General features: G+C 37.9%; 2 protein-coding genes across 16 annotated transcripts in view; both read left to right on the top strand.

The window, feature by feature from the left end:
- srsf3a (serine and arginine rich splicing factor 3a) overlaps positions 1 to 424 on the top strand; it is a 16,648-nt gene extending 16,224 nt beyond the window's left edge. For all 13 annotated transcript variants that reach the window (XR_015492554.1, XR_015492557.1, XR_015492555.1 and 10 more), the window contains 1 exon segment: positions 53 to 424. Coding sequence is in view for 5 of the 13 variants with exons in the window: in XM_087255135.1 (XP_087111261.1) it covers positions 53 to 80 (28 nt within the window). In the remaining 8 variants the exon portion in view is untranslated.
- Positions 360 to 19,302, top strand: part of rab44 (RAB44, member RAS oncogene family) — a 21,616-nt gene continuing 2,673 nt past the window's right edge. The window contains exons 1-5 of one of the 3 annotated variants that reach the window (XM_087257673.1): positions 360 to 1,734; positions 2,328 to 17,197; positions 17,844 to 17,893; positions 17,993 to 18,078; positions 18,157 to 18,273. In XM_087257673.1, the coding sequence (XP_087113799.1) occupies positions 2,330 to 17,197; positions 17,844 to 17,893; positions 17,993 to 18,078; positions 18,157 to 18,273 (15,121 nt within the window). In that variant the 5' untranslated portion in view covers positions 360 to 1,734; positions 2,328 to 2,329. Of the gene's footprint in view, positions 17,198 to 17,843; positions 17,894 to 17,992; positions 18,079 to 18,156; positions 18,274 to 19,302 lie in introns of all 3 variants that reach the window. The other 2 variants (XM_087257674.1, XM_087257672.1) reach the window with 2 other exon arrangements.

The following is a 19,302-nucleotide window of genomic DNA, read 5'->3' as shown; positions in this document are numbered from 1 at the left end:
ATAGCTGAATTATTTACAGATCTGTTCACAGAACATTTTCTCATCTCTTCAGTCGTTCGCGATCCAATGGTCGGAAGTGAAGTCTTCAAGCCCAGCATTGTCAGAAAAAGTGTGTCTGTGCCTGCTCTCTAACAGACTAGGATGATGGGAAACAACGATGGAGGTTTTTTTTTTTTTTTTTTTTGGCCCCCCAAAAGTCTTTTAAAATGTTTTTCCCCCCCATAGTGTTCTAAGTATCTTTTTTTTTACTTAAGATATCTGTGCTTAATGGGTAGTAATGGTTTCATCCTGCCTCAATGCTTGGAATGTAATTTTATGCTCTTTGGGCAGAGAAGTGTTCTGAATGGTCTGATCTAGGGGATCATTTGAAGACGATTTTGTATGCTTTTTTTGTTTGTACTTCCATTAAAATGTTCCTTACGAATTTACTGTGGTTACTCTTTCCTCTACACCTCACACTGTTTGGGTGTTATTGCATTAAAGTTTGATTACCCTTTACCGTATGGTTTAATTCAGGGGATCCACACTTTTCAGTATGTGACCACCAAAATGAATGCAGTGACTCGCAACCCCCAATATCCTCCGAGGTGGTTCTAAATGTATAAACACAATGGCGCACACATACCAATAGGCCAAGTCTATTCATCATTTAAAGAACACCACTTGAAGACCATCCTTTATGTTCAGTTTTTCTGTATTTATTTTTTACTGTATGTGAGTGCTGTAAAGGTGTCAAAGTTTAACCTGGTGCCATAAAATCAATGTGCTGTGTCTTTAATATAACATTCACCCAAGGGGTTACAAAAAAAAAATCGGAAGGTTGATGGCTTTTTTTTGCATAGTTTTTTAACGCAGCTATTTTCTTCTGTTGGTTATTGATAAAATAATGTATTTCTAAAAGTTAAACAATAAATTAGATTTTTGGATCCAATTTTTTTTTTTTTTTTGACCCAAAGCTTGGGAACCACTGGTTTAATTGGTTAACATAATTGTTGCATTATTTATTATAGACTTACAGCATGTGTTTATCCAGGTCATTTCTGCATGTAGCCTTCAGTCTTTCTTACCAGCATGTTATAGTTTCTACTTCAGTAACAAATATGAATTAAAAAAATTAAATTATTGACATTCTATTTAAGCTAGTCGTTTAGCAGATGATTTTGTCCTAAGTGGTTTACAGTTGAGGCATTCAGCAAGAAAAGGTAAGACACACAAGAAGTGCTAGTTATACAAAGTAATTGTTTTCAGTGATTTAATAATGGCAAACTAATCTTTACTTGTGTTCTTTAACTGGCAAAGGCATTGTAAAATCTATATTTTGTATTAAATTGTATTGTAAGTTTTTGATTGTGATCTGCATTGAAAACCCAGCAGTGCAATCATTTTCAACACGGTTGTGTGTTTTTAAATTAAAGCAGGATTTAAAAGTATTAAGGAGGATTAAAACAAGCACTTGAACTGCAGTCAAAATATTACACTGCAACAAATGTCTCATTCGCTTACACAGGAAGAACGATCAGCAACTTGTCAAAAATATAAACTCAAAAGTTCACACTTGCCTTACAATGCAATTTATGTCAACAGTACAGGAAGTTGAGGGTAGCAGCATAAAGGAAGCTTCATGAGCTCAGCCTCCTTCAAAAGAGAAACACAAAAGCATTGAAGCGTGTCCCGTACTTTACTAAAACCCATGAGACTGTCAAATTGGATGGATTCTTGAGAGGTCATCGGAAGGTAATGTCAGTTATTGGTACTTTTGTAGCATCAACAGATTTAAGAGGGATGTCTTACATTTACACCCTGTGATTTGCAAAACATACAACTATTGTATATTAGTCTTTATATTGCTAATATTAACATTACAAGTAATGGAGCAGTGTTTCACTGTAGAAGACAGACTAAAGAAAAGTATTTCATTGCTCATTTAGGTTGTAAGATGTATTGTAATAAGTGGATGCCAGAACAGTCTGTATGACAAAAACAAAATGATGGTTGGAGTGTTGATGGCGACGACAAATGTGATGAAATGTTTGTGGCATTTTTTAGATTGACAGTAAAACACTTAAGCTTATTACAGTCTAATATGTTAGCATATAAAACATCTTGTTAGTGTGCTCTGGTTTTCATTATGGAAAACCACAAGCAAATGACTGATTTGAGAGCACATGCATGACATTTGGTATGAGTCATATACATGTGGTTCATAACTAATGCTCTCTGGTTTCTTTTTTTAATCATGTTCTTGTAAAAAAAAAAAAAAAAAAAAAAAACAATGTCAAACATGCTTTAAAATGACATCCCAAATGTTTGTCTCATGATATGGGTAGCCATGTCAGGCAGAAAACCCAAGAAGAACCAGAGACTTGGTTCATCCAGACGAGGTCCAAAAGGTCTTAACAGAAATATCGAGAAAGATGATGACAATGACGATGGGTTGATTGCAGAGTCTCAGCATGGGCAAACTGAATTCCACACCACAACAGAAACGACCCATTTTGGTCATCCATCAAGCTCAACCACTGATCAACAAACCTCTGCATCTGAATGTGCTCAACATGCAGCAAGTCACAATGATCTAATCATAGACACTGAGCCGTTAGAACGAAAAAGGAAAATGGGATCAACGCGGAAAGGTGGTGGTTTTAAAGTAGACAGAAAACTTGAAGAGTTTGTTGAAGATTATGTAACTCAACAAGTCACATTAAACACTGAAAAACAACATGGCTCCCTCATAGAACAATCAAAGTCTTCCAGTTTTCAACCTGAAAGTTTTGAAGCTGTTTGTCAGATACCTAAATGCAATTCTAGCACTGTCTCCTTGGCAGCAAATAAGTTGTTGCAGGATGATTCAGTCATGTTTGATGAACCAAAGACTAACCAAGAAGCCCCCTTAGCCAGCAACTCCGGTCAAAAAAGGAGGATGGGTTCAGTTCGCAGGCCTCTCGCTGGGAGAAATGTAGGTATGCAAGAACATTTGAGAAGCATGTCAGAGAATGAAATGAAAGAAGAAGTCACAGATGAAGCAAAGTCAGAAGTGATTGCGCAAACGCAAGATGATGTAGCAAGAGATCCGTCATCCCACGCAGAAATTGGCTTGGTTTTAAATCAGTCACTCTTGGCTGAGAAAGTAGAGGTGAAAGATCCCGATATTTCCGCTGGAACTGAAACTATGACCCAACTATCAGTTGCTTTTCCCCTTGTTGATCAAGAAAAGCCCCTACATGAAACATCTAGCCAGCAGAAGCCTTCAGTACTCAGAGAGGAATTGGATTTGATGTTTGGCTCACGTGCTGAACAATCTGATGTTCAAAATAAAGTTTTAGAAGAAGCAGGATGTCATGTGAGTGATAACAGCCAGCATGTTCCTGATACTCAAAATGATATAAGCACATCTTACGAGTGCAGAGATGTAAACTCTGAAGAAGCCAAGGAGGAGTCTCTAAACCAGAAAGAGGAACTATTTAGAAAGCATCAAGCAAGTGGTGTATCACAAAGACAGGATGCACAATTAGAGGAACTTAAAATATATGATGAGAAATTGCCTTCAGTAAACCAACATGATGATAGTGCTACTCTAGATAACATCTGTGAACATTCAACAGGTCAACTTGTAGTGGGAGGCAGTACAAAGTTGGATGTGCCTATCTCTAATATTAACTTTGCTGAACCCAAAACAATAAGTTCACCACATGAGATTAGTGATGCTGGGGCAGAGCTGAAAGAAGAATATAACGTTTGTGATGTTGCTTCAGTGACACATGACACTGAGTTAAAGTGTTTTACGGAAAAATACAAAGAACTCGCTTTATATGTAACAGACGAGAATGAATCTATGAATGATAAAAGAGGATCTGAAGCATTTGAAATGACTGAACAAGGTGATGTGATAGATCACAATGTAACACAAGACATGGAATTAATTGGAAATGAAGAATATATGGAAACGAGCATAGAGACACCAGGAGATGATGCTAGGAACGTGCCAGAAAATGTGAAGGTTAAAGATGATAGAGAGGCTGTGAATATGGCAATTAAAGATGTAGGCTCAAAGTCTGAGGAAATTTTCATAAACTTGCCAACAGATGTATCTCTCCCACCCCAAAGGCCTAGTGATAGAGACGACCATGGTTTTGGTGGAAGTGTGTATGAGGAATGTGAAAAGGAAGAAAATCTCTTCAGAGCAAAACCAGAGAATTTGTCAGATGGAAGTGAAAAGATGGATGCAACATCAGATTCAGGAGAGACATACACGGTTCCTGATGAAAGTGCTATCCGTGTTCTAGATTATTCAGCATTTAATTTAGTGGGAAATGCTAGAGATGTTGCAATAGTGCCTCTAGGGGGAGACACAGACCTGGAAATTCAAACAGAGGGCCAACACGTTGACTCTTCAATCAGTGAAGTAGGGGACACATATGAGAACATACGTGATATTGGTGCTTTAGTGAAAGAAGTTGAAGCACATGGAGATACAGTGGAGAATACTATGATTACTGAATCTGATATTCAAACTTCTGATGTAAATGCAAAAGCATTGAAAGTATTTGAAAATCCTCAGAAGGAAGATTCAAGTGAGGCCTGTTTAATTTCTGATGGTATTCACAAAGAGAAGGCAGATTCAAAATCAAGTCCAACTGTTCAAAGGCGAAAAATCGGCTCAACAAGAAGACCTCTCAAAGGTAACAAAGAACAAAGAAAAGGAAGAGAATTTGATGATGCAAATGAAAAACTTGACAATAAAGAAATGATCAGTGTATTAAAAGAAATAATTAGTTTGGAGGATGGAGTCTGTGCAGATGAATCAACATTAGAAAGTACATTAGATGAAGCGGAAGAACCGGAGATGGAAATATGTGTGAAGTATGATGCTGTTGTTGAAGAATCTGCTCTCATTCAGTCATCATATGGTTCAGATTTAGTGTCTGAAGAATCCACTGCATTGAGTGTCTGTAACACCACAGAAGCACAAACCCTCACACAAAGTCACGAAGAGTCTCAGGATAATGCTGGAGATGTTGAAATAGAAGCAGTAGTTGGAGAAACAGTCTCAACAAGTAAAGGAGAAGGAACCGAAGAAAACATCCAAGATGTAAAGGTTTTAGTCAGAGAAGCTGAAGTTATTGGAGGATCAGTGGACTGCAATGTGACTGTAGAGTCAGATGTGATTCAAAACCACACTTTAGCTAATGCAAAATTGGAAACATTGCAAGTATCTGAAAATACTGAAGAAGTTGCAGCTGTGACCGATTCTGATCTTCTAGTGCAACATGAAGCCACTGAAGGAGCAGAAAAAACCCACTTAACTCCTGAGCAAAGTGGCATCAGCGTCATTCCTGGAGATTATCACAAAAAAGAGGCAAACTTAAAGTCAAGTCCGGTTGTTCAGAAGAGAAAAATGGGCTCAACTCGAAGACCTCTCAAAGGAAATAAAGGACAAAGAAAAGGACGAGATCTTCATGATGAAAATGAGACATTTAACAGTGAATTTTTGCTTGATGTAGAAAAAGAAACATTTGGTTTGGAAAATAAACCCTGTCCAGATGAATCTGCATTACAAAACATAAAGGATGGAGCTGAAGAACAGGAGAAGGAAATATGTGTGAAGAATGATGTTGGTCTTGTTGAAGAGTCTGAATCTGCTCTCATTCAGTCATCATATGATTCAGATTTAGTGTCTGAAGAATCCACTTCATTGAGTGTCTGTAACATCACAGAATCACAAACCCTCACAGAAATTCAAAAAGAGTCCCTTGAAAATGCTGACGGAGAGCCAGTAGATGGAGACATCAAACCACAAAGAATAGGACAAGAGCATCCTGATGAAAATGACACAGTTGACAGTAAATATAAAATCAGTGTAGAGACACCAATCTTCAGTTTGGATGATCAACCTAATCCAGATGAATTTACATTACAAAACATAAAGGATAGAGCTGAAGAACAGGAGAAGGAAGTGTGTGTGAAGAATGATGCTGGTCTTGTTAAAGAGTCTGAATCTGATCTCATTCAGTCATCATATAGTTCAGAGTTATCGTCTGAAAAATCCACTGCATTGAGTGTCTGCCATATCACAGAATCACATAGTTTCACAAAAATTCAAGAGGGGTCCTGGGAAATAGTTGGAGATGTTGAAAGAGAATCAGTAGATGGAGGCACAAACTTACAATTAGAAAGTGAGTCACAAAACCAAACATGTGACTCAACCAGTAAAGCAGAAGAAAACATCCATGATGTAAATGTATTAGCCAGAGAAGGCATGGTTATTGAAGAATCAGTTAAAGTAGATAGTAATGTGACTGCAGAGTCAGATGTGCTTCAAAAAGACACTTTGGCTGATGCAAAATTGGAAACATCGCAAATTTCAAACAATTCTGATGATGTTTCTGCTGTGACTGATACTGATCTTCTAATTCAACATGAAGCCACTGAAGGATTGGGAGAAACAGACACAATTGCTGAAAAAAGTGGCATCAGCATCATTCCTGGAGATTCTCACAGAGGAGAGGCAAACTCAAAGTCAAGTCCAGTTGTTCAGAGGAGAAAAACAAGCTCAACTCGAAGACCTCTCAAAGGAAATAAAGGACAAAGAAAAGGACGAGAGCTTCAAGATGAAAATGAGACATTTAATAATGAAATTATGCTTGATTTAGAGAAAGAAATATTTAGTTTGGAAAATGAACCCTGTCCAGATGAATCTACATTAGAAAGCATAAAGGATGAACTTCTTGTTGAAGAGTCTGAATCTGCTCTCAATCAGTCATCATATAATTCAGATTCAGTGTCTAAAGATTCCACTGCATTGAGTGTCTGTAACATAAAAGAATCACAAACCCTTGCAAAAGTTCAAGAAGAGTCCCAGTATAATGCTGGAGATGTCAAAAGAGTAGCAGCAGATGGAGACACTGATTTACAATTAGAAACTGAATCACAAAACCACACTTTTAACTCAACCATTAAAGAAGAAAACATCCATGCTGTAAATGTTTTAGTCAGAGAAGCTGAAGTCATTGAAGAATCAGTTAAAGTGGATTGTAATGTGACTGCAGAGTCAGATGTGCTTCAAAATGAATTTTTTGCTGATGCACAATTGGAAACATTGCAAGTATCTGAAGATATTGAGGATATTTTTACTGTGGCGGATTCTGATCTTCTAGTGCAACATGAAGCCACTGAAGAAGCTGGAGAAACCAACTCAATTCCTAAACAAAGTGGCATCAGCATCAGTCCTGGAGATTCTCACAGAGAAGAGGAAAACTCAAAGTCAAGTCTGGTTGTTCCGAGACGAAAAATGGGCTCAACTCGAAGACCTCTCAAAGAAAATAAAGGACAAAGAAAAGGACGAGAGCTTCATGATGAAAATGAGACATTTAGTAGTGAAATTATGCTTAATGTAGAGAAAGAAACATTTATGTTAGATAATGAACGCTGTCCAGATGAATCTACATTACAAAACATAAAAGATGGAGCTGAAGAACAGGAGACGGAAATGTGTGTGAAGAATGATGCTGGTGTTGTTGAAGAGTCTGAATCTGCTCTCATTCAGTCATCATACGGTTCAGATTTAGTGTCTGAAGAATCCACTGCATTAAGAATATGTAACATCACAGAATCACAAACCCTCACAGAAATTCAAGAAGAGTCCCAGGAAAATGCTGATGGAGAGCCAGTAGATGGAGACATCAAACCACAAAGAACAGGACAAGAGTATCCTGATGAAAATGACACAGATGACAGTAAAAACATGATTAAAGTAGAGACACCAATCTTCAGTTTGGATGATCAACCTAATCCAGATGAATTTACATTAGAAAGCTCTATAAATGGAGCTGAAGCACACAAGATTAACATGTTTATAAAAAATGTTGTTGGTCTTGTTGAGGAATCTGAATCTGCTTTTATTCAGTTATCTAATGTGTCAGATTTGGGGCCTGAAGAATCCACTGCATTGACTGTCTGTAACATAACAGAATCGCAAACCCTCACAAATATCCCTGAGGAGTCCTTGGAAATATTTGGGGATGTTGAAAGAGAAGCAGTAGATGGAGACACAGACTTACAATTACAAACCGAGCCACATAACCAAACATTTGCCTCAAGCAGTAAAGCAGAAGAAAACATCCATGATGGAAATGTTTTAGTCAGAGAAGCCGACGTTATTGGAGAATCAGTTAAAGTGGATAGTAATGTGACTGCAGAGTCAGATGTGCTTCAAAAAGACACTTTAGCTGATGCAAAATTGGAAATATTTCAGCAATTTGAAAATACTGATGTTTCTGCTGTGACTGATTCTGATCTTCAAGTGCAACAGGAAGCCATGGAAGAAGCAGGAGAAACCAACTCAATTCCTGAACAAAGTAGGATCAATGTCATTCCAAGTCCAGTTGTTCAGAGAAGAAAAATAGGCTCAACTCGAAGACCTCTAAAAGGGAATAATGTGACTGCAGTGTCAGATGTGCTTCAAAAAGCCACTTTAGCTGATGCAAAATGGGAAAAAGACAATGTATCTGAAAATACTGAGAGTCTTTCAGCTGTGACCGATTCTGATCTTTTACTTCAACATCATGGCACTGAAGGAGCAGGAGAAACAGACTCAAATACTAAACAAAGTGGCATCAGCATCATCCCTGGAGATCTTCAAAGAAAAGAGACAAACTTAGAGTCAAGTCCAGTTGTTCAGAGGAGAAAAATGGGCTCAACTCGAAGACCTCTCAAAGGAAATAAAGGACAAAGAAAAGGACGAGAGCTTCATGATGAAAATGAAACATTTAACAGTGAATTTTTGCTTGATGTAGAAAAAGAAACATTTAGTTTGGAGAATGAACCCTGTCCAGATGAATCCACATTACAAAACATAAAGGATGGAGCTGAAGAACAGGAGAAGGAAATATGTTTGGAAAATGATGTTGGTTTTGTTGAAGAGTCTGAATCTGCTCTCATTCAGTCATATAGTTCAGATTTAGTGTCTGAAGAATCCACTGCATTGAGTGTCTGTAACATCACAGAACCACAAACCCTCACAAATATTCAAGAAGAGTCCTTTGAAATATTTGGAGATGTTGAAAGAGTAGCAGAAGATGGAGAAGCAGACTTGCACTTAGAAACTGAATCACAGAACCAAACATTTGCGTCAACTAGTAAAGCAGAAGAAAACATCCATGATGTTAATGTTTTAGTCAGAGAAGCTGAAGTTATTGGAGGATCAGTGGACAGTAATGTGACTGCAGAGTCAGATGTGCTTCAAAAAGACTCTTTGGCTGATGCAAAATTGGAAACATCGCAAGTATCTGAAAATGCTGAAGATGTTGCAGCTGTGACCGATTCTGATCTTCTAGTGCAACATGAAGCCACTGAAGGAGCAGAAGAAACAGACTTAACTCCTGAGCAAAGTTGCATCAGCGTCATTGCTGGAGATTCTCACAGAGAAGAGGCAAACTTAAAGTCAAGTCCAGTTGTTCAGAGGAGAAAAATGGGCTCAACTCGAAGACCTCTCAAAGGAAATAAAGGACAAAGAAAAGGACGAGAGCTTCAAGATGAAAATGAGACATTTAACAGTGAATTTTTGCTTAATGTAGAGAAAGAAACATTTGGTTTGGAAAATAAACCCTGTCCAGATGAATCTACATTACAAGACATAAAGGATAAAGCTGAAGAAAAGGAGAAGAAAATATGTGTGAAGAATGATGCTGTTGTTGAAGAGTCTGAATCTGGTCACATTCAGACTTCATATAGTTCAGATTTAGTGCTTGAAGAATCCACTGCACTGAGTGTCTGTAACATCACAGAATCACAAACCCTCACAAAAGTTCATGAAGAGTCTCAGAATAATGCTGGAGATGTTGAAAGAGAATCAGTAGATGGAGGCACAAACTTACAATTAGAAAGTGAGTCACAAAACCAAACATATGACTCAACCAGTAAAACAGAAGAAAACATCCATGATGTAAATGTTTTAGTCAGAGAAGCTGAAGTTTTTGGAGAATCAGTTAAAGTTGATTGTAATGTGACTGCAGAGTCAGATGTGCTTCAAAAAGACACTTTTGCTGATACACAATTGAAAACATTGCAAGAATCTGAAAATACTGAGGATATTTCTGCTGTGGCGGATTCTGATCTTCTAGTGCAACATGAAGCCACTGAAGTATCAGGAGAAACAGACTCAATTACTGAACAATCTGCTTTGAACATCATTCCTGGAGATTCTCACAGAGAAGAGGCAAACTCAAAGTCAAGTCCAGTTGTTCAGAGAAGAAAAATGGGCTCAACTCGAAGACCTCTCAAAGAAAATAAAGGACAAAGAAAAGGACGAGAAATGCATGATGAAAAAGAAACCTTTAGTAGTGAAAATATGCTTAATGAAGAGAAAGAAACATTTGGTTTGGAGGATGAACCCTGTCCAGATGAATCTACATTACAAAACATAAAGGATGGAGCTGAAGAACAGGAGACGGAAATGTGTGTGAAGAATGATGCTGGTGTTATTGAAGAGTCTGAATCTGCTCTCATTCAGTCATCATATGGTTCAGATTTAGTGTCTGAAGAATCCACTGCATTAAGAATATGTAACATCACAGAATCACAAACCCTCACAGAAATTCAAGAAGAGTCCCAGGAAAATGCTGATGGAGAGCCAGTAGATGGAGACTTTAAACCACAAAGGAAAGGACAAGAGTATCCTGATGAAAATGACACAGTTGACAGTAAAAACATGATTAAAGTAGAGACACCAATCTTCAGTATGGATGATCAACCTAATCCAGATGAATTTACATTAGAAAGCTTAATAGATGGAGCTGAAGCACACAAGATTAAAATGTTTATGAAAAATGATGTTGGTCTTGTTGAGGAATCTGAATCTGCTTTTATTCAGTTATCTAATGTGTCAGATTTGGGGCCTGAAGAATCCACTGCATTGACTGTCTGTAACATAACAGAATCGCAAACCCTCACAAATATCCATGAGGAGTCCTTGGAAATAGTTGGGGATGTTGAAAGAAAAGCAGTAGATGGAGACACAGACTTACAATTACAAACTGAGCCACATAACCAAACATTTGCCTCAAGCAGTAAAGCAGAAGAAAACATCCATGATGGAAATGTTTTAGTCAGAGAAGCTGACGTTATTGGAGAATCAGTTAAAGTGGATAGTAATGTGACTGCAGAGTCAGATGTGCTTCAAAAAGACACTTTAGCTGATGCAAAATTGGAAACATTTCAGCTATTTGAAAATACTGATGATGTTTCTGCTGTGACTGATTCTGATCTTCTAATTCAACATGAAGCCACTGAAGCACCAGGAGAAACAGACTCAATTACTGAACAAAGTGGCATCAACATTATTCCTGGAGATTCTCACAAAGAAGAGGCAAACTCAAAGTCGAGTCCAGTTGTTCAGAGGAGAAAAATGGGCTCAACTCGAAGACCTCTCAAAGGAAATAAAGGACAAAGAAAAGGACGAGAAATGCATGATGAAAAAGAAACATTTAGTAGTGAAAATATGCTTAATGAAGAGAAAGAAACATTTGGTTTGGAGGATGAACCCTGTCCAGATGAATCTACATTACAAAACATAAAGGATGGAGCTGCAGAACAGGAGACGGAAAAGTGTGTGAAGAATGATGCTGGTGTTGTTGAAGAGTCTGAATCTGCTCTCATTCAGTCATCATATGGTTCAGATTTAGTGTCTGAAGAATCCACTGCATTAACAATATGTAACATCACACAATCACAAACCCTTACAAATATTCATAAAGAGTCCTGGGAAATAATTGAAAGAGAAGCAGTAGATGGAGACATAGACTTGCAATTAGAAGCTGAATCACAGAACCGAACATTTAACTCAACCAGTAAAGCAGAAGAAAACATCAATGCTGTTAATGTTTTAGTCAGAGAAGCCGAAGTTACTAGAGAATCAGATACAATAGAGAATAAAGTTACTCTGGAGTCAGCTTTGATTCAGAATAACATTTTTGTTAATGCAAATTTAGAAACATTGAAAGTATCTGAAAAAACTGAGGATATTTCTGCTGATTCTGATCTTTTAGTGCAACAGGAAGCCATGGAAGAAGGAGGAGAAACCAACTCAATTCCTGAACAAAGTGGCATCAGTGTCATTCCAAGTCCAGTTGTTCAGAGAAGAAAAATAGGCTCAACTCGAAGACCTCTAAAAGGGAATAATGTGACTGCAGAGTCAGATGTGCTTCAAAAAGCCACTTTAGCTGATGCAAAATTGGAAAAAGACAATGTATCTGAAAATACTGAGAGTCTTTCAGCTGTGACCGATTCTGATCTTTTACTTCAACATCATGGCACTGAAGGAGCAGGAAAAACAGACTCAATTCCTAAACAAAGTGGCATCAGCATCATCCCTGGAGATCTTCAAAGAAAAGAGACAAACTTAGAGTCAAGTCCAGTTATTCAGAGAAGAAAAATGGGCTCAACTCGAAGACCTCTCAAAGGAAATAAAGGACAAAGAAAAGGACGAGAGCTTCATGATGAAAATGAAACATTTAACAGTGAATTTTTGCTTGATGTACAGAAAGAAACATTCGGTTTGGAGGATGAACCCTGTCCAGATGAATCTACATTACAAAACATAAAAGATGGAGCTGAAGAACAGGAGAAGGAACTGTGTGTGAAGAATGATGCTGGTCTTGTTGGAGAGTCTGAATCTGCTCTCATTCAGTCATCATACGGTTCAGATTTAGCGTCTGGAGAAACCACTGCATTGAGTGTCTGTAACATCACAGAACCACAAACCCTCTCAAAAACTCACGAAGAGGCCTGGGAAATAGTTGGGGATGTTGAAAGAGCAACAGTAGAAGAAGACACAGACTTGCAATCAAAAACCGAGTCACAAAACCAAACATGTGTCTCAACTAGTGAAGCAGAAGAAAACATCCATGATGTAAATGTTTTAGTCAGAGAAGCTGAAGTTACTGGAGAATCAGTTATATTGGATAGTAATGTGACTGCAGAGTCAGATGTGATTCAAAAAGACACTTTAGCTGATGCAGAATTAGAAACATTGCAAGTTTCTGAAAATACAGAGGAAGTTTCTGCTGTGACTGATACTGATTTTCTAGTGCAACATCTTGGCACTGAACGAGCAGAAGGGACAGACACAATTTCTGTACAAAGTGGCATCAACATCATTCCTAGAGAGTCTCACGGAGAAGAGGCAAACTCAAAGTCGAGTCCAGTTGTTCAGAGGAGAAAAATGGGCTCAACTCGAAGACCTCTCAAAGGAAATAAAGGACAAAGAAAAGGACAAGAGCTTGATGATGAAAAGGAAACATTTCACTGTGAATTTTTGCTTGATGTAGAAAAAGAAACATTTAGTTTGGAGAATGAACCCTGTCCAGATGAATCTACATTACAAAACATGAAAGATGGAGCTGAAGAACAGGAGAAGGAAATATGTCTGGAGAATGATGTTGGTCTTGTTGAAGAGTCTGAATCTGCTCTCATTCAGTCATATAGTTCAGATTTAGTGTCTGAAGAATCCACTGCATTGAGTGTCTGTAACATCACAGAATCACAAACCCTCACAAAAATTCAAGAAGAGTGCTGGGAAATAGTTGGAGATGTTGAAAGAGAATCAGTAGATGGAGATACAGACTTACAATTAGAAACAGAGTCACAAAACCAAACATGTGACTCAACCAGTAAAGCAGAACAAAACATCCATGATGTAAATGTATTAGTCAGAGAAGCTGAAGGTATTGGGGAATCAGTTAAAGTGGACAGCAATGTGACTGCAGAGTCAGATGTGCTTCAAAAAGCCACTTTAGCTGATCCAAAATTGGAAACATTGCACGTATCTGAAAATACTAAGGATGTTTCTGCTGTCACGGATTCTGATCTTCTAGTGCAACATGAACCAACTGTAGAAGCAGGAGAAACAGACACGGTTCCTGAAAAAAGTGGAATCAGCATCATTCCTGGAGATTCTCACAACGAAGAGGCAAACTCAAAGTCAAGTCCAGTTGTTCAGAGGAGAAAAATGGGCTCAACTCGAAGACCTCTCAAAGGAAATAAAGGACAAAGAAAAGGACGAGAGCTTCAAGATGAAAATGAGACACTTAATAATGAAATTAGGTTTGATGTAGAGAAAGAAACATTTGGTTTGGAGAATGAACCCTGTCCAGATGAATCTGCATTACAAAACATAAAAGATGGAGCTGAAGAACAGGAGAAGGAACTATGTGTGAAGAATGATGCTGGTGTTGTTGAAGAGTATGAATCTGATCTCATTCAGTCATTTTATGGTTCGGATTTAGTGTCTGAAGAATCCACTTCATTAAGTGTCTGCCACATCGAAGAAGCACAAACTCTCACAATTAGTCATGAACAATTTCAGAATAATCCTGGAGATGCAGAAAGAGCAGCAGTAGTTAAAGATGCTGCTGATACTGAAGATACTTCAGAAACTGAAGCTACAGTTACAATGAAGAGCACTACAAATACTGCATCACATGTTTTTCAAACGTCTCCTAGTTCAAGCACAGATGCATTTAATGTATCTACAAATGTCGAGGAAGATACTTCAGGAGACACAGACACAATTTTCAAGCAGAGTAACATCAACGTTGTTCATGAAGATATTTATAGAGGGGAGGCTCACCCAAAGTTAAGTCCAGTTGTTCAGAAGAGAAAAATGGGCTCAACTCGAAGACCTCTCAGGGGTAACAAAGGACAAAGAAAAGATAATGATGAAAAGGAAATCTCATTTCTGGAAAATGAACCCAATCCAGATGAGCTTATATACACTGCAATGGGTATCAGTGATATTTCAGAAGCTCAAACCCACGTAAAAGTTCACGAAGAGTCCCAGGACAACCATGAAGTTGTTGAAAAAGCAACAGTAGGGGAAAGCACACAATCACAAACAGAAAACAAAGTGAGTGTGTTAGTCAGAGAAGCTGAAGTTCCTGAAAATACAGTTGTGATTAATACAACTGAGGAGTCGTATTTGTTTCAATACGTCTCTGATTCAAAACTGACCATATCTGACAATGAACATGAGGCTCCAGTAATTCCAAACATAATTTCCAAACAAAGTGACTTCAGCATTCCTGGAGATTCTCACAAAGAAGAGGAAAACTCACAATTAAGTCCAGTTGTTCAAAAGAGAAAAATGGGCTCAACTCGAAGACCTCTCAAAGGGAATAAGGGACAAGGAAAGCAGAGAGAAGAATCCAAGGTAAAGAATAGAGATAATGAGGCAGGGTCAGAAGAGGAAAACACAGAAACACATTCAAAAGACCAGGAACAAAATGTGGCAAAAGACAATATGAATATAAAAGATAATGTCAATGAAGAAAGAAAGGCAACAAAGGCATTGGATACATCCATGCAGGAACTATGTGAACAAGAGCAAAGATCAGATGTATCACAAACACATGCTGATACATCACAGGATGAAACCAGCTCACATTTATTGGACATCCCAGAGAGAACTGTAGATTTTGTTAGGGAGTCTACGAGTCAGCCTGATCTTGTTCTGTCTGATGTGTTGCTTATGACAGAAGCTCAAACGTATTTGTCATCAGAAGATAATGTCATGGGTAACAGTTCAATATCTATAACAGAGGTACATGAAATGCATGCAGACTCCAATACATCCAAGAGAAAAATGGGGTCAACTAGAAAGAGAGGAAAGAGGATGGTGAATGAAGAGGAAGCTGAAAATACAATTGATTCTGGAGCCACAAATTCCAAGGACACATTAACTCCTAAAAAATTTATTGCAGAATCTTCTGTACATAAACCACTGTTTAGTTCATATGTTATTAACGAAGACCATGACAGTAAATCAGATGTGCAGACTGAGCTCTCAGATCAAGATTATCTAAATTCTACCATAAACACCGAACCAATGAAAGAAAGAGAAAGTTCTCCAGATGTTGTTGCTGAAATGGTTTCTGACTTTGCTTTGGGACATGTTGACACTGAAGTAGTTCCTGAGCAAAGGGTCATTCCTGAAGAGCCACATAAAGATCAAGCAAACCTGAATCCAGTTGTTCAAAAACGAAAAATGGGGTCAACACGTAAAACTCTTAGAGGGAACAAAGGGCAGAGAAAAGAGGAAGAATCGAAAGAAATTAATGAAGGAATGACACAGGATCAGAGTAGAGAACTACATTTGGCAAGTGAAAGTAAACTTGGTGAAGAGGTTCAACAAAACCAATCTCTTATTAATATGACAAACAATAAAGAAGCTAAGAAACCGGAGGATGAATTGGATGAAATGCCTTCAGCATCAAGCATCTCTCAATTCACAGAAGCATCCTCAGAAACTCTCAGTTCCTCATATCTTAAATCAGAAAAGTTAGATTCAAAAGATGAGAATGATTATCATGATACTTGTGAACATGAAAATGCCCATCAGATTTGCGCTGATGCTACCAAAAGTCTACAGTCGGAATGTGTTCCCATTGAGAGGAGAAGGAAGATGGGCTCGACCCGGAAAAATATTGGAAGAGAAGGAAGAATGCAGAGGAAGCGAGATGGATATGAGGACACAGAAATCATAGACACAAATCTGCAGATGTCTCACGACTCTGAAATGAGCTCATCAGGTATAACTGCAGAAGAACAAACAACTGAAGATTACTCCAATCAGTCAGAGGATTCACTTCTTGGTGAAATACAGCGAATGCTAAAAACAACTTCTCAAAGTGCATCCAATTTTGAATTGATTATTGATGAGCCGAAATCAAATTCACCAGAAGGCTCAGAAATCAGATCTCTTTCACCATTACAGAGCTTGACAACTCTAAATGATCCAAACTCTCCAGAAAGACGACGGCGAAAAATGGGTTCAACTCGCAAGAACCCCAAACGACAGTTCAAAGCAGAAAGAGAAGATGAAGACAAAGTAGATCAGAAGACAGAGACCAACAAAGAAGAAATGACGGAGGGGTCGCTAGTGCATAATATCACAGAAGACCCTCCAAATAAAGAGTATCTTGATGTTCCCAGTGCACACACAAGCAGCCAGCAAGAAGAGAGCGATAGCCCTGTTGTTCAAGAAAGTGCGTCACCATCAACTAAAAGGAAGTTTGGGTCCAGACGTGCTAATAAGGGCAAACTTGGTAGGCTTGAGGCATCTGATGGTATAACTGAATCAGAAGATGGAGATCATAAACCAGATGGCTCTGCTGTTGAGGACAGACAGCACAGGGATGGTTCAATGGTATGTACGTCTTTGTTTATAAAATGTCCTTTAATTTTATATTCTAATAGAAAAAAGCTTTGCTTTAAAACTAGGGTAACATTCTGTATTTATTAGAGCAAAAAACAGTTTTGCATAATATGAGTGTTTGCATTAAATGAAACCAACAAAAAAAATGTGTAGTTAAACCAAAGTAAACACAAATTTACCATGGTTTTGCTACACTAACCATAGTTTAGCCATTGCATTTGCAGTAAAACTGTGGTTATGTAATCATTATAGCAAAAAAATAATAGCATGGTTACTACATAGGGTGTGGTGGCTCAGTGGTTAGTACTGTCACCTCACATCAAGAAGGTCGCTGGGTGCTATCATTTCCCCCACGGTCCAAAGACATGTGCTATAGGTGAATAGAATAATCTAAATTGGCTGTAGTGTATGAGGGTGTGTGTATGGGTGTTTCCCAGTACTGGGTTGTGGCTGGAAGGGCATCTGCTTCATAAAACATATGCCGGAATAGTTGGTGGTTTATTCCACTGTGGCGACCTCTAAAAAAAGAGACTAAGCCGAAGGACAATGAATGAATGGTTACTACATTTTGTTTTGGTTTGGTTAATTGTTATAAGAATACATTTTTAAAAATAACAAGTTTTATGTTTTTGAAAAGGCTTGTGGTACGAGCGTCAGCTTACAACCAGAAAATCTGCCATTTTCCAGGTATGACATAACTCTATAGGTTATTGTATAAGTCTCCAAAATATCACTTGAAATATGATAATAGACTAATAAATTATATACTTTTTATTTCTCCTCCAGAAATTATGAAGTTGCTCCAAAAGGCACTGGTGAAGAGATTCAAGTCAGAAAACAGGACAGAATGACGGTCAATGTAAAGAACAGGGGTGAGTGATTAAAAAGTCACCTAATGCATTCTTACAGATATTAATATCTAATACACAAAATGTGTCATCTCGTTTCAGATTCTAAAGTGGTTCAGTTTAATGTGGTCATGGTGGGAAACAGCTGTGTCGGAAAGACGTCCTTCATAAGACGTTTCCATGAAGGCCAGTTCACCGAGGATTACCGCTCCACTATTGGTGAGTGTTGCCAAAGAAAGGAGAACGTCTTCTTTACTGAATTAATATGCAATCTGTTCAAATATTTGGGGCCAGCAAAGTATTTTATATATATTTTTTAATTATATAATAGTATATTTAACAGTTATGTCTAGTCCTTGAATCTGATTAGTCTCTTAACCCTTCACCCTTGTGTATTACTTTGCTCACCTACAGTACAGCAACAAGCAGAGGATACTACAGTTTGACAAATATTGTAGCTGTTGGACAACATGATGTACTGTTGAGGCCTTTTTAGTCGAGAATGTAGTTGTTTAGATTGCAACCATGCAGTTTATTCATAAGGATAGTGCCTTTTTTTAAATATTTATAATTTCTGGAAAACAGCGGCCAATGAGCAGAGCAAAGACCGTTGATGTTGTCGACAGAAACCGCATAAAAGCCTTTAAAGGATAAAACAGCGTAATTTTTTTACAGCTGATCAAATCATTTTTAAACACGCAAATTACATTCTAAGTCAATCTCCCTCTTTTTTATGTTGTAGTGCTGTATTTACACCATTTAACTGTAGTGTGTTGAGTGTGAGATGGGACTCGCATATCAGGAATGTATGTGTTTTGTGTTACGTCGAGTTACGTTTCGGCTGGCCATCTGTTTGTTTTTAAGGAGTCTGCTGTTTTCGTTACTGCAGACTAGTTCAGTAAACAGAAAGAAATGCCCGCATGTGTTTAGCATTTTTCCTTATCACAAACACAACAGTAATCTGGTGTTGTTGGCGTTGCTTTGGGTTTTTTTTTGGGTTAATTATTATGATCTCCCGATTGCAACAGAGAAACTGAGAAATATCTGTATGACTGATGTCAATATAATGCTGTTCAGCCCCTATAATCTTAAAATGTGAGCAAAATCACCTGTTTTGTCATCACTTTAGACATTAAGCTAGAGAATTCAAACACTAGCTCTAAAGTGAAGTTGGTGAATTAGTAACAGCTTCTGCTGTTCTGTCGTCAGCTGCAGATGTGAAGGAATGGTGGAAGAAAGTTGTTCCTT

Source organism: Danio rerio, chromosome 6 (assembly GCF_052040795.2).
Source record: "Danio rerio strain M-AB ecotype USA chromosome 6, GRCz13ab, whole genome shotgun sequence".
Lineage (NCBI taxonomy): Eukaryota > Metazoa > Chordata > Actinopteri > Cypriniformes > Danionidae > Danio > Danio rerio.
This window is presented reverse-complemented; position numbering and strand designations above follow the sequence as displayed.